Source organism: Lineus longissimus, chromosome 2 (assembly GCF_910592395.1).
Source record: "Lineus longissimus chromosome 2, tnLinLong1.2, whole genome shotgun sequence".
Taxonomy (NCBI): Eukaryota; Metazoa; Nemertea; class Pilidiophora; order Heteronemertea; family Lineidae; genus Lineus; species Lineus longissimus.
In genome coordinates, this window is record NC_088309.1 from 20,648,773 (window position 1) to 20,660,136 (window position 11,364).

Genomic DNA, 11,364 nt, shown 5'->3' on the forward strand with positions numbered 1-11,364 from the left:
TGTCTTCATCCAAGGTTAAGTCAAATGGTTGTCCCTCTGGACTGGAGTTATCATTTTCACAATATGGCGTCCTTGTCTAATGATTGTGGCCTTCAGGACCTCAGTTTGTGTCTTTCATAATGAGTTATACTTATCAAGACCTGGTCTAATGATAGAATAGATCTGGAGATGATGTAGGCATTGTCTTCCTGAATGTGATGCAATATTCACTTTGTCTCCATGGAAAAGAGTAGGGTTGGCACAGACAGTTGTGACGTTGTCTTCCTGTCTGCTATAACATTGGTCTTTTGCCTCAATGGGACAGCAGAGCAGGGGTAGGTACGTATGTTCCTGCGATACGATGTTTAATATTGTTTGCTCACCATGGGAGAGAGCTGGGGTAGGTACAGACGGTTGTGACTTTGTCTCCCTATATGCTGTGTATTACTCTCTTTTTCACTACGGAAGATAGCACTAGCAGAGAGACACATACCGACGGATGGATGTGCATAATTTTTTAATATGCGTGTATTCAATCTTTATAATGCGTGGCGGTGATATTTCAAGCAGTTCATTTAACTATATAGCGTACACAAGAATAGCTTGTTTTTTCGTTAGGAGTTTAGAGATTAGTGGAAAAGGGCAATACTGATGGTCGCAGAAAATGTAGGCAATAGAGTTGGCACAAGATATAGAGGTGGCTGCAGAGTTCCACGTCATTATACGAATCCAATGTGTGGGTGAAAACGGAATGCAGCTAGTTGTGATATCAATTTATGCTCCCACGTATTTAAACGGTTTTAAATAAATTTTCGGGACAACACATGCGTGTAATAACTGTAGATCTCGGTGAAGAAACCGTTTAATATGGAATTCACTAATGGACCGCCCACAACTACAAGAGTGAGTTAATCCATAATTATACGGGTAGGAAACTCTCGCGACTACGGAGGTTTTCTGCTCCTCTTTCTGGCCATGCATTGACAGGACTTTTTCCGCGACCTCATATGCTGTAATGAAGTTCACCCTTCAAGTCATGATTTTGGCAGTGTTGCTGGTTAGAGGAAATTCTCAAAACAACTGCTTGGACTGCACACCTCAAGGAAAGGTATGTCAAAGCGTATTTTTGATTACTTTGCTTAATGGTATTATTTCTTAAGACCTATTAAGGTTACAGGAATTCATCCTTATCATGTTTGCCAGATTTTCAGAAAATGTCTTCGATTTCTTTTTCACAGAAGGGCGCTATACTGGTATATATCTTGTGTCATCTTTCTTTGAAGTTTAGTGAATCAGGCCCTGATTATAATTAAACAAGATGCATATTCTTTATCCGACGTGCAGTAGTTAGATCTAGTTTAGCACTCCGCAATGCAATGACGAAGTCCGTGATCAGGCAGATAAGATTAAATGAATAACCTACATTATAATATAATGCAGGTTCGAATGTGCATTTTTGCAAGTTGAATAATGTACATATTTTTGCAAGTTGAATCTTGCAAAAATGCACATTCGAACTATATTCCAAAGATTCTGATGTCTCGAAATGATATAGTTGTTAATTATTTTCTCTCCAATTTTTTCAGCCAAATATGAAATGTGCTGTTTTGAACACAAAGGGTAGGTTTTGATCTATTTTAACAACAAAATATTTCTTGTCATAAACCAGTCGTATAAACAGATTGATGACGATAACAAGTTTGGCATTGTTTACGGCCATTGCAGTTCATGGCTGAAAACGGGGTCACCCTACATGTAATATATATACATGTATATGCGGGTTCTAAATGACCCTGAATCGAAAGGGTCCATCTGTCAAAGGTTCTATGTGTCGCGGGGTATAGGGTGTTGGTAAGGATAGGCGTTAATACTATAGTCTTTCCAAAAATATCTCAGGAAACGCCCAACCTTCCCGTACAACTGAGACACTGTAGAACAAATTCAAACACTGTCGGGTATAACTAGGGGTTAAGAATAGTCCATTCTTTCTTCCATCGCCGAACCGATTTTAACCTACACTAAGTAGATTTACATGTCGGGCGTGCTAGAAATAACGAATAACACGTTTTTTTTCTGAAAGTTGAAACAAAATTGGAAAAACGTGAAACACTTTCAGATAAATAGTTCACTGATGAATCAGGAGAAGAACAAACATATTGAAATGATAACTGTATAATCCACCTATAGTCCGGATTAGAACCGTCTCTTTGGCGATTTCAGCCTAAAGCCGCTCCCCATCTTTGGTGTAAATATTCTGGTCTTCGCTTCTGTTTCAGCGTGCAGGGCTCGTCCTACAGCGACTTATCGCGCATCAAAGTCTGGGTATTACCCAGGTTCCCCAAGAGATCTCAAGGTGGACACATACCTCAAGTACAATCCAGCTGACAAAATATTGTATCCAGTTGTTAATATATCGTTCAAAGGACCAGATGACGGTAAGTAGTTGTACATGTGAATTAAAGTTCTTTCCTGCTCCTTGTTCCTGATCATTGAAGAATTGATCTGTAAACGGCGAAATATTTGCGGGTGTTTCAGTTTTGCGATTAATATAGCATCGATTCGCGAAATAAAAATTGCGAAAATTATGTTTTGATTGAAAAAACGAACCGAATTTTTCGTCATTTCCTCCTCCGAATTTCGATGTTCTTTGTGTCATTTTCAACTCCATCTGAATTTCAGCAACCCTGATTTTTGTCAAAGGATTTGAGGTAACGCTGATGATAGCCAGTGGCGAACATGCCTCATGGGAATTGGCTATTTGTCGGTTGTTTGACTTGAGCGCAGCAAATATCACCAATGATGACGTGGTAACAAGTTCACAGGTATGTCTTATTATATACATATATATATACACGTATGTAGTTTTCTACACCTTCTAGTTGCGGTGTCTAAAAAATGTTACTTCATTTTCGTCACTTTGTCGTTTGTTTAAAACACGGACATCCAGATGCATTTTGAAATGTTAAAGAATGCTTCCATCCGAAGGCAAAGTGGTGAAACTTCAGGTGGGGACCTCCCTCATTTGGCGTAATAATTGAAATTTGCATTGTTTCAGATCTAAATCCCATAACCACGGACGTTAACTGATAAGTTTGGAAGACGTCTTCATGTATAGTGCTTTTCTAAATACTAGTTAAAATCATATATCGTTGACTTTTTACCCAACAATGGCTCTATCCTACTGCTTTCAGATTGAATTTTCATATAAAGGATGCTTCAGTCTCCTGAGAAAGAAGACAACATATCGGGTGCGAGTGCGCTCACTCCCTGAGCCCACAACTATTAACTCCCCTGCCAAAGATGTTGCTGTCTACATTGACACCCCAGTGCCAACTGGTAAGAAACTAAATCGACATCACTTCCTTATATCTTTCCAAGGATACTATTACTTCATGTAGAACGAGTTACCTAACTTGGTTGAGATTTACCTTCCGTTATCTTTTTGGAATACCACAAGCAATGAAGGGAACCAATATCTTTTTTTAACGTATCAGTTAGAGGGCTATTTTGACCTAAATATTATTTATTGCAAAGGCACACTTGGCCTGAAGCATTAATTTCGAGAGTAATCTATTGCATGTTATACATCAGTGTATAGAGTCATAGCATTTTTTTCTAAACATTTTCGCTGATATTGCAATGTTGACCGAATTTCTTATTGGCGACTTTTGGTACATTTTAAGACCGAAAGTCGCCAAAGAGAAAGTCTATCAATACTGTGCTCACATGTTTGCCTATAATTATGTTTTGTAATACACTAATCTTTCATGTGCATGATATTACTTGGTAATAATTGCTCAAATTAGACGCAAAAGTTACCTTTTAAATTTGGTATCTTTGAAAAATGTCACTTTCCGCCAGACAACTCATTTGACTCGTTTTTTCCCGCTCGTTTAGAAAAGAGAAGAAATTGTAACTATGGTAACAGTTCACATTTTCGTAACAAAAGAGGCTCAAAGAAGGGTAATAGTCTTATCCCCTGTCTGTCTGACCTTTCACTCTGCCTACAATTACCGTGAGCATTTGACAGGAGATGAGGCTAAAGATGAAACTCATCAAAGCGAACGAGTCTTAGGCCGAGTTTACGTAGAAGTCACGTTGTCACATTTCATTCGCGCTTCCGCAAACTGAAAACTGAGCGACGAGTCGTTTCCAAAGTGCGGGCCAGATAGGCGTTCCTGTGTCGCTTCAAAAATTCTTAACGTCATGTTTGTTAACACATGAGTCAGCGTTGAGACGTGACTCATTAAACGTAACGACTTCTAGGCCCTACTTTATAGTAAACTCGGCCTTGCGACTGAGTGACTAGATACTTTCAGATTTTGATTCGAGAATAAGAACGATTTTGTTGTTGTTCGTCTGGTTGACGTCTTCGCGGAGTCTGTTATTGACTGGCTTATATTACTGTTCCTAGGCATACCAGACATTAAAAACACATCCAACCTCAAAATGCCCTCTCGTTCGCGGATCAAAATCTGAACCTCTCTATTGTGTCATTTCGCTCCCTTTCCTTCCCAATCATATATGGGCTATACACTACTTTCGCTCCCTTTCCTTCCCAATCATATATGGGCTATACACTACTTAAAGATAGTTCCATCTTCTCCATGTGCCCTTGGGTGCTTGCGGTCTGAATGCACTGTTCTTTTCCATACACGTGCCTCTCTTGGACTGGCAGCCTCCACCACATTCATCCTCTTTAAATCCTAAGGTTCACACGGCGTACACATTCTCAACACACTGCTCGGGTGAAGGTGCCGCCTCTCGTAGCACCTTCTTTTTTATTCGACTGTCCTCTCTTCACAATCAGTTACACAATCTACTCATCAATTGCACTCGAATGCTGATTTGGGGAACCAGGTGGCACCTCGCTCTTTCAATACTCGTATTAACCATGTATTTATTGATAGATTTCTATCATTTTGCGACTTGAATTTTCCTTTATGTATAATCAGAAAGGAGTTGCGCTGTTTGAATAAATTTCCAGAAATTCAGTAAAAGTGACTCACTGACTATTGTTCAGGGTTGACATGTGTTTTGAATGGGCAAATGTGGTGATATACCGACGAGGTCCGCATATATACTGTTGCATGAATATGTCACATCAAATTTGCTTAAGGATATGATGTTCCCAAACTGCCTCAAAAGATTTTAACTGCCCAGAAAAAATCCTTCTTTAGAGTGTGACTTCTGCTGCCTACAGAGAATTTTAGAAAATCCCTCTGAAGAGAATTGATTCTAATGCCGATTTTTTTTTTCATTAGTTTTTTAATCCCATGAATGAGAATATGCAGTGCATAATGACGCCTCTTTTCCACCGGCTTGATACATGAACATGTACATGTACATGTATTGCGTTATGACGCAGCGTTGCGACTGCGTCATGTCCCGGTGTTACGACTTGATTCACGATAATTACCAACCACTTTGTTTCTGGCTTTTCGTTTTGATACTGTTTCACGAGCAAGATATCGCTTGCAATTTCTATTTTACAAACTATTCTTAGCACTTTTCGTGATCAGTCAGTAGTACCACGTAAACGACGCTATAGTTCTGACGATATTTGAACATGTTCCCTTATTTCCTTGCAGCGCCGGTTATTGACAGTCGCAATTCTGCCAACTGGGCATTTTTCATCCAGACTGTCATTGATAACAACCAACTAAAAGTCAGCTTTTCGAAGCCACCATATAAATTTAAATTCACGAGATTTCGGGTGTCACTCATCAGATACACGACAAATGAAGAAGGTGAACAAATTCCGAAGTTGGTGACAGAACAAGAAGTGGTAAGACCTTACATTCGAAGACATTATATTACATGTATATACATTTTGTCCTTATTCTTATTGGTCCCAATCACCAAAGAAACCATCAAAACATTCAATGTCTCCTTAGTTAAATGTTGGTTATACAGTAGTTGAACTTTTCAGGAGCCAAACTGAGCCAAGTCACTGAATAGAAATTATACAATGTATGTCCAGTACGTTAACGTCATTCGGCCACCTTCCCGTGTCCTGAATGTTCTCGGAAACATTCGGGCACGCCCACCCTCTCCTGCAGGGACGAATATTTTCGTGATCAACCTTTGCTTCCAAGCTTTAACAGTCTGTAACAGAATTGGGTCAAATTTGCCTGTGAATTATCATCGACACCCCTATCGCGCAGGCCTTTATTAACGACGCTTTTACTTACTTTCAGCAAACTAGTCCTGTGGTGTTTAAGGTCCGCTGTCCTGGGCTATATGCAGTTTGGGTGAGTCATCCCATTTGCGCATATAGACATGCAGCATTGCACCATTGTTTCCACCTACAGTCCTGTACCTGTACATCTATCTCAAGTATAACTATGATATCTTGGTTTTTGACCGGAGCTATTTTTTAAGTTCACAGATTCTAAACTCTACGAAGGCGTTCCTTTTCGTCATTACATGTCCTAGAACATTCAAATTTTCCTTGCGGACACGAACGGCGAACCCCTTTTTAACATTCATGAATTCATTTGTCCATTTCCAATGGTATTGATAAACACATCAGAATTGATGATGTCATCATTGGCAAGTTCATGTATTGCAGGTCGAACCCATCGATACGTATTTACTGAAAAAAAAGAAGTGCCTTTGTAAACTCGACGGTCAGTGTGCCAGTATGTGCCTGATATCGAGGACCCGAAGTCCTATCAACATCACCACAGGTAATAACAAAACAAGATTAACAAGTGTATTGTCTCATTGATTTAAAGGCCTACTCCGTTCGTTAAAAATTTTGAAAAACACTAAATGAAGGTCAATTCTCCTATTTCAGTGTCTCGCCGAGTAAACCTTTGTTAAAATTTCGATAATTTACAGCTGGTCCTTCATGTCCGGGTGCTAATTTGCCTAAGACTACCAGCACTGCCAGTAACACCAATGTCCCGGATACAGGACCTTTGACTTTGAATATACTTGGAGTGAGCATATCAGCAACATGTGGCTTGATTGTTGTCTTCGTGCTGGTTTTCGTTTTCTGCAGACGACGCTGGAAGTCTGGCGGTGAGTATCCTGCATGAGAAGCATTTAGAAAGTCCGTTGCTTAGTCTTGACCGTACTAGGGTGGGGAATACCGGTTTTCGGTAACAACAGATCCGCCAAATATTTGGTGACCGTTGAAATCAAGGTCCGTGCCGAAATCAACACAGTCGTATTGCGATCGAGAGGAATAGATTTCCTGTGGGGGTGCTTGGGTTGGTTCAGCAAACATGACGCAGGGAAGGTAGGCGCCAGAATCTAACCTGGTACTTTTGCTATCATCGTAATGTACAAGGTGTGATGAATATCATTGTGGACAAGTACGTCACAAGCATACCCTCAGTGTTTTTCAGACAGGAAGACTAGTTCAATGTGTTTTTCCTTAGTTTTTTAGGGTGGCCAACTCCAAGTGTACATTTTAATGCCACCTGTGTGTAGCCGATAAAACATGGCCGAATGGTATTAAAACAACCTCCATGGGTGTCTAACCCGGTGTGCAAGGGATAGTAGTCCTAGGGCTGATAGTCCATGTAACAATAGCCCGCATTGCTAAATGTTTTGGTTAGGGTTAGCGGTACAATAGATCATGCTGCTTAATTGGTCAAATACAATGCTACCGGACTATGACTCCAGGGGGACTATATCCGCTGTCACACCAGTGCAGTTGTACAGTGATGCAACCTCATACGAGTGCTGCTCACCGCAGTTTGGAATGACTGTTGTACATGTTTCTTGATGAGTTTCCGAAACCCTTGCTGGTGGTGAGGGAAACCATTCCAAGCCATTTGTTTGAATGTGTTCGATATCACATTTACTCTCTGTACCTTCCCATCAACAGGGGACGCTCCTACACTTAGGCCTCTGATAGATTCATCGAAGACTCATTTTAACCCAGACTGCTGCCTCCGATCACGCACTATAAATGAAAGAACCAAACAAACAGGTAGGAGCAAACTGTCGTTTGGTCGCTCAACTCAAGTGAACGTATCCTCAATAAAAGTGAACTTATCTACTTAACCCTGTATTCTGGTTGTGACTTTGTCTTCAAAGGACCAATTAAGGATAAATGCAAATCGTAGTAACTTGTAACATGGAATCTCTTTTGGGGCAACACAGCAATGATACGGACGATTTGTTATATCAATGGTCATTGTGCTCATCTATTTTTTCAGATGTCACTTGATTTTAATTTTAATTACATGGATGTTCCAAAAGAAATATTTTTCATCCTGTGGATATCGTCATAATACCTCCAAATGATTTCATTTTCAGCTTCACTGCACACGTATAACAGCTGGCCGTAGGTGTGTATAGTAGCACCCTACACTGGTTAAAGGTCTCCTAGCGGACGCCTTGAGAGACCATCTTAAAGGGCGGTTTCCCGCTTTGGTCTTCGCTACGGCAAAACTGGTTCCAGTGCCTATTATTTCCCGCTGGGACAGTTAGGAGAGGATGCCATGATCGTCAAATAGATGCCGCCAATTGTATCAGTGGGTATTTTGGATTACCAAATAACCTGTGCTGGAGCCAAGGGTATAGTTTGCCGTGGATTTGCGCCTAAAGTGGGAAAACGCTCTTGTGAAACCAGTCCTATAAAGTGGTACTTGTATTGATTTCAATTTATACTCCCCAAACATCTTATCCAGTCTAACACTGTTTTTCAGGCATGCCTCCTAGTCTTTACAAGTCAAACCCACTGAGCATGCTGACTGTCACGAATAAGACGTTACTCCTTCTTTATCACGCTGGTAGCCTTGCCCACAAGAACGTTGTGTTCCTATTTGCTAACTTCCTGACATGTCACTGCTGCATGGAATTTATCCTGCATGACCGCTGTGCCATTGAAATCGGTTTGAAAGGCAAAGACAATTGGGTGGTTGAAAAATTCGTGGCAGTTGACTGGATTGTCATCATCAACTCCACAGGAGCCTTTGAGCAGTTAAGGAATAACTCGGACATGATCCAAACAGAAGCCCATATTCTAAACGACATGTTTTCCTGTGCTATAACGATGTTGGATAGGTTTTCAGATAAACTTAAGAATAATTGCATCAGCGTTTACTTTCCATACACGGATAAGAAGAAATTGATAAGACAGTTTACACCTAAAGGAATTCACTACGAGCTCACGACAAAAATATAGAGCCATTTTTTCTGCGTGTGCATGGAGTTGAAAAATATGGCGCAAACGACCATGAGATGGACTGTAAACTAGCTAACATCAATCGTACGGAACTTGGTCGACACATACATCTACACGCAGTATACACGTAGGCCTTCAACCGGCTAAATAGCGTCTACACAGTATATGTACTGACCACGTCATAAGACTTGTTTCAAAGCCACGTTTGTCTAGACGCTTTTGCCCTTTACTGTCCTACTTTGCTGCTGAATTCCATGATTAACTGCATGTTGCTATCAATAATCTGATAAATTGTCATGGCAGAGAACAGAGTCTTGACTGCTTGAATGTCTCTGGCCACAGTAAGTTTTTATAAAAGAATATTTTGGAAGGACCGTTCGATATGGCCCACAAAAGTCAGTCTGTGCGGAGGAGATCGACCGTGTGCAATGTGATCCCCTTGGATTCAACCAGATTCTTTTCCCTGGATCTTTATACAGTCTGTGATTTGGTAGAATAAGAACATGGTCGAGAAGCTTGACGGGTAGCCTGCGACATCTCCTGGGACGACCCGAGTTCCAATCGGCTCAAACTGTTTTCCTTCATCTGCTGCGCCAATTTTTATGTCGGATGTTATGCCTTTCATTCAACGTTTTCCATTTCACTTCCAGCTTGGTCTACAGAGTCTATTGGGAGTTTGGCACGGGCAGAGTTTGAGCAGTTCTACCGGGACTGTCCTCTTGACGGATCAGCTACATCAGCCAGGGCTCCGTTTCAACAGGAATGCAATGACATACACGCTTATCTTGTGGACGACCTAACGATTAAATAAAATCTGGTACCAGAGATATCGCCCCCTGGTATCATTTCATGGGAACTTTGTCAAACCTACTTTTGAATGCCCCTGGTCATCAATGCCGGTGTAGAGGTTCAAGCTGGCCCCTTATAGAACCGAATACCACAACTATATCTCGTGGTAATGTTGCAAAAGCGGGTGTAAAAGGAACACTTTTGGACTCTTACTTTGAAACGGAATTTCGACAGACCACGAATTCACAGCCCATTCAACAAGCCGAAATTGACTTTAGAAATTAATACCGAGCTGGCATAGAGGCCTTGGTCGTATGTTCAAAAGCGCTCGTGTTGACCGAAAATGCCGACTCGCAAAATCAGAGGCAGGGTCGAGGGTCTCGGACTGCATTTTTGGTCAGTCGCATACTGTGATAATAACTCATATGTTGTGGACATCGCAGGTAGGTCCATATCGAACCCGAGATTAAAGGTTTAACTCGCAGACGAGTGATTCCTTCGTCGCACGCAGCAACGAGTTGTAATTAAGGGGTTACTGCGGTTTGCCGCACCCTCTTCGAAATCCGTACAAACCCAGTGATAATAGGAAGGTCAGTGGTTTGACCAAGTCATGTGCCAATTCATTTTCGACCGTGACACACCCGAAAATCATTTTCTGTACTTTGTTCTGCCAGTCTGGTTGTGCGAGGAACAGAGGGAGAGTTGGGAAACTAATGGTATTTATTAGTGCTAGACAATGCAAAATCAAAGTTTACGAAATGTACGGATATCATTCTGGGCTGTATGTTCTACTATATCAAATTATTCACATATTGGCAATTAAGAGAAAATATCGGCCATTTTGCAAGTTAAGGTATTTACGCGTGACACATCTGTCAAACCTTAGCGCTCAGACATATTGATGACGTCTGTCAAAACCAGCCAATTATGTATCTGATACGTTACAAGCCAGATCTGCTAAAACGTTCAAACTGATGAGGGCTGATATTCTTGAGGTTAAATGTCGATGGTTTTTTTTGGGTTTTTTGTGATCAAAATACCTTTAATCCCAAAATTATTTAAGAGGCACATTAAAAAAAGAAAATGATAAATCTCTGATACTGCTATATCGTCTTTACTGTTCAATAGTTCCGATAGCCACTGAAATTTACCATCGTGAGATAAGGTTTTTGATACTTCTCCCTAGCATCGAGGGGCGGAGTATATTGAAAATCACTGGTTATGTCAGGATGCAATTTAAAGGAGATCGGTACAACTTTTGGACATTTTTCGTGGGTTGACCTCCTATTGAACTGCATGTGCAAACGTGGACCCTATCATGCCTGTATAAGCCAACTAGAGCATGTCAGGATCATGTATCAGATGTCCACTTAGGCCTGAGCATCGTGACAATGGTGCGGATAATATATGACCTATTTTCATGACTGGATAAGACTTTTTCTTTTCAA

General features: G+C 40.9%; 1 protein-coding gene across 1 annotated transcript; it reads left to right on the forward strand.

Annotated features, from left to right (window-relative positions):
- The first annotated feature begins 846 nt into the window (after nt 1-846).
- LOC135482998 (uncharacterized) lies at nt 847-11,337 on the forward strand. The gene is made up of 11 exons (XM_064763487.1): nt 847-882; nt 1,566-1,599; nt 2,256-2,414; nt 2,659-2,801; nt 3,171-3,315; nt 5,571-5,767; nt 6,180-6,233; nt 6,554-6,671; nt 6,826-7,008; nt 7,823-7,927; nt 8,649-11,337. The coding sequence occupies exons 1-11, from the start codon at nt 847-849 to the stop codon at nt 9,125-9,127; spliced, it is 1,653 nt and encodes a 550-aa protein (XP_064619557.1). The 3' UTR covers nt 9,128-11,337.
- The last annotated feature ends 27 nt before the right edge of the window (nt 11,338-11,364 follow it).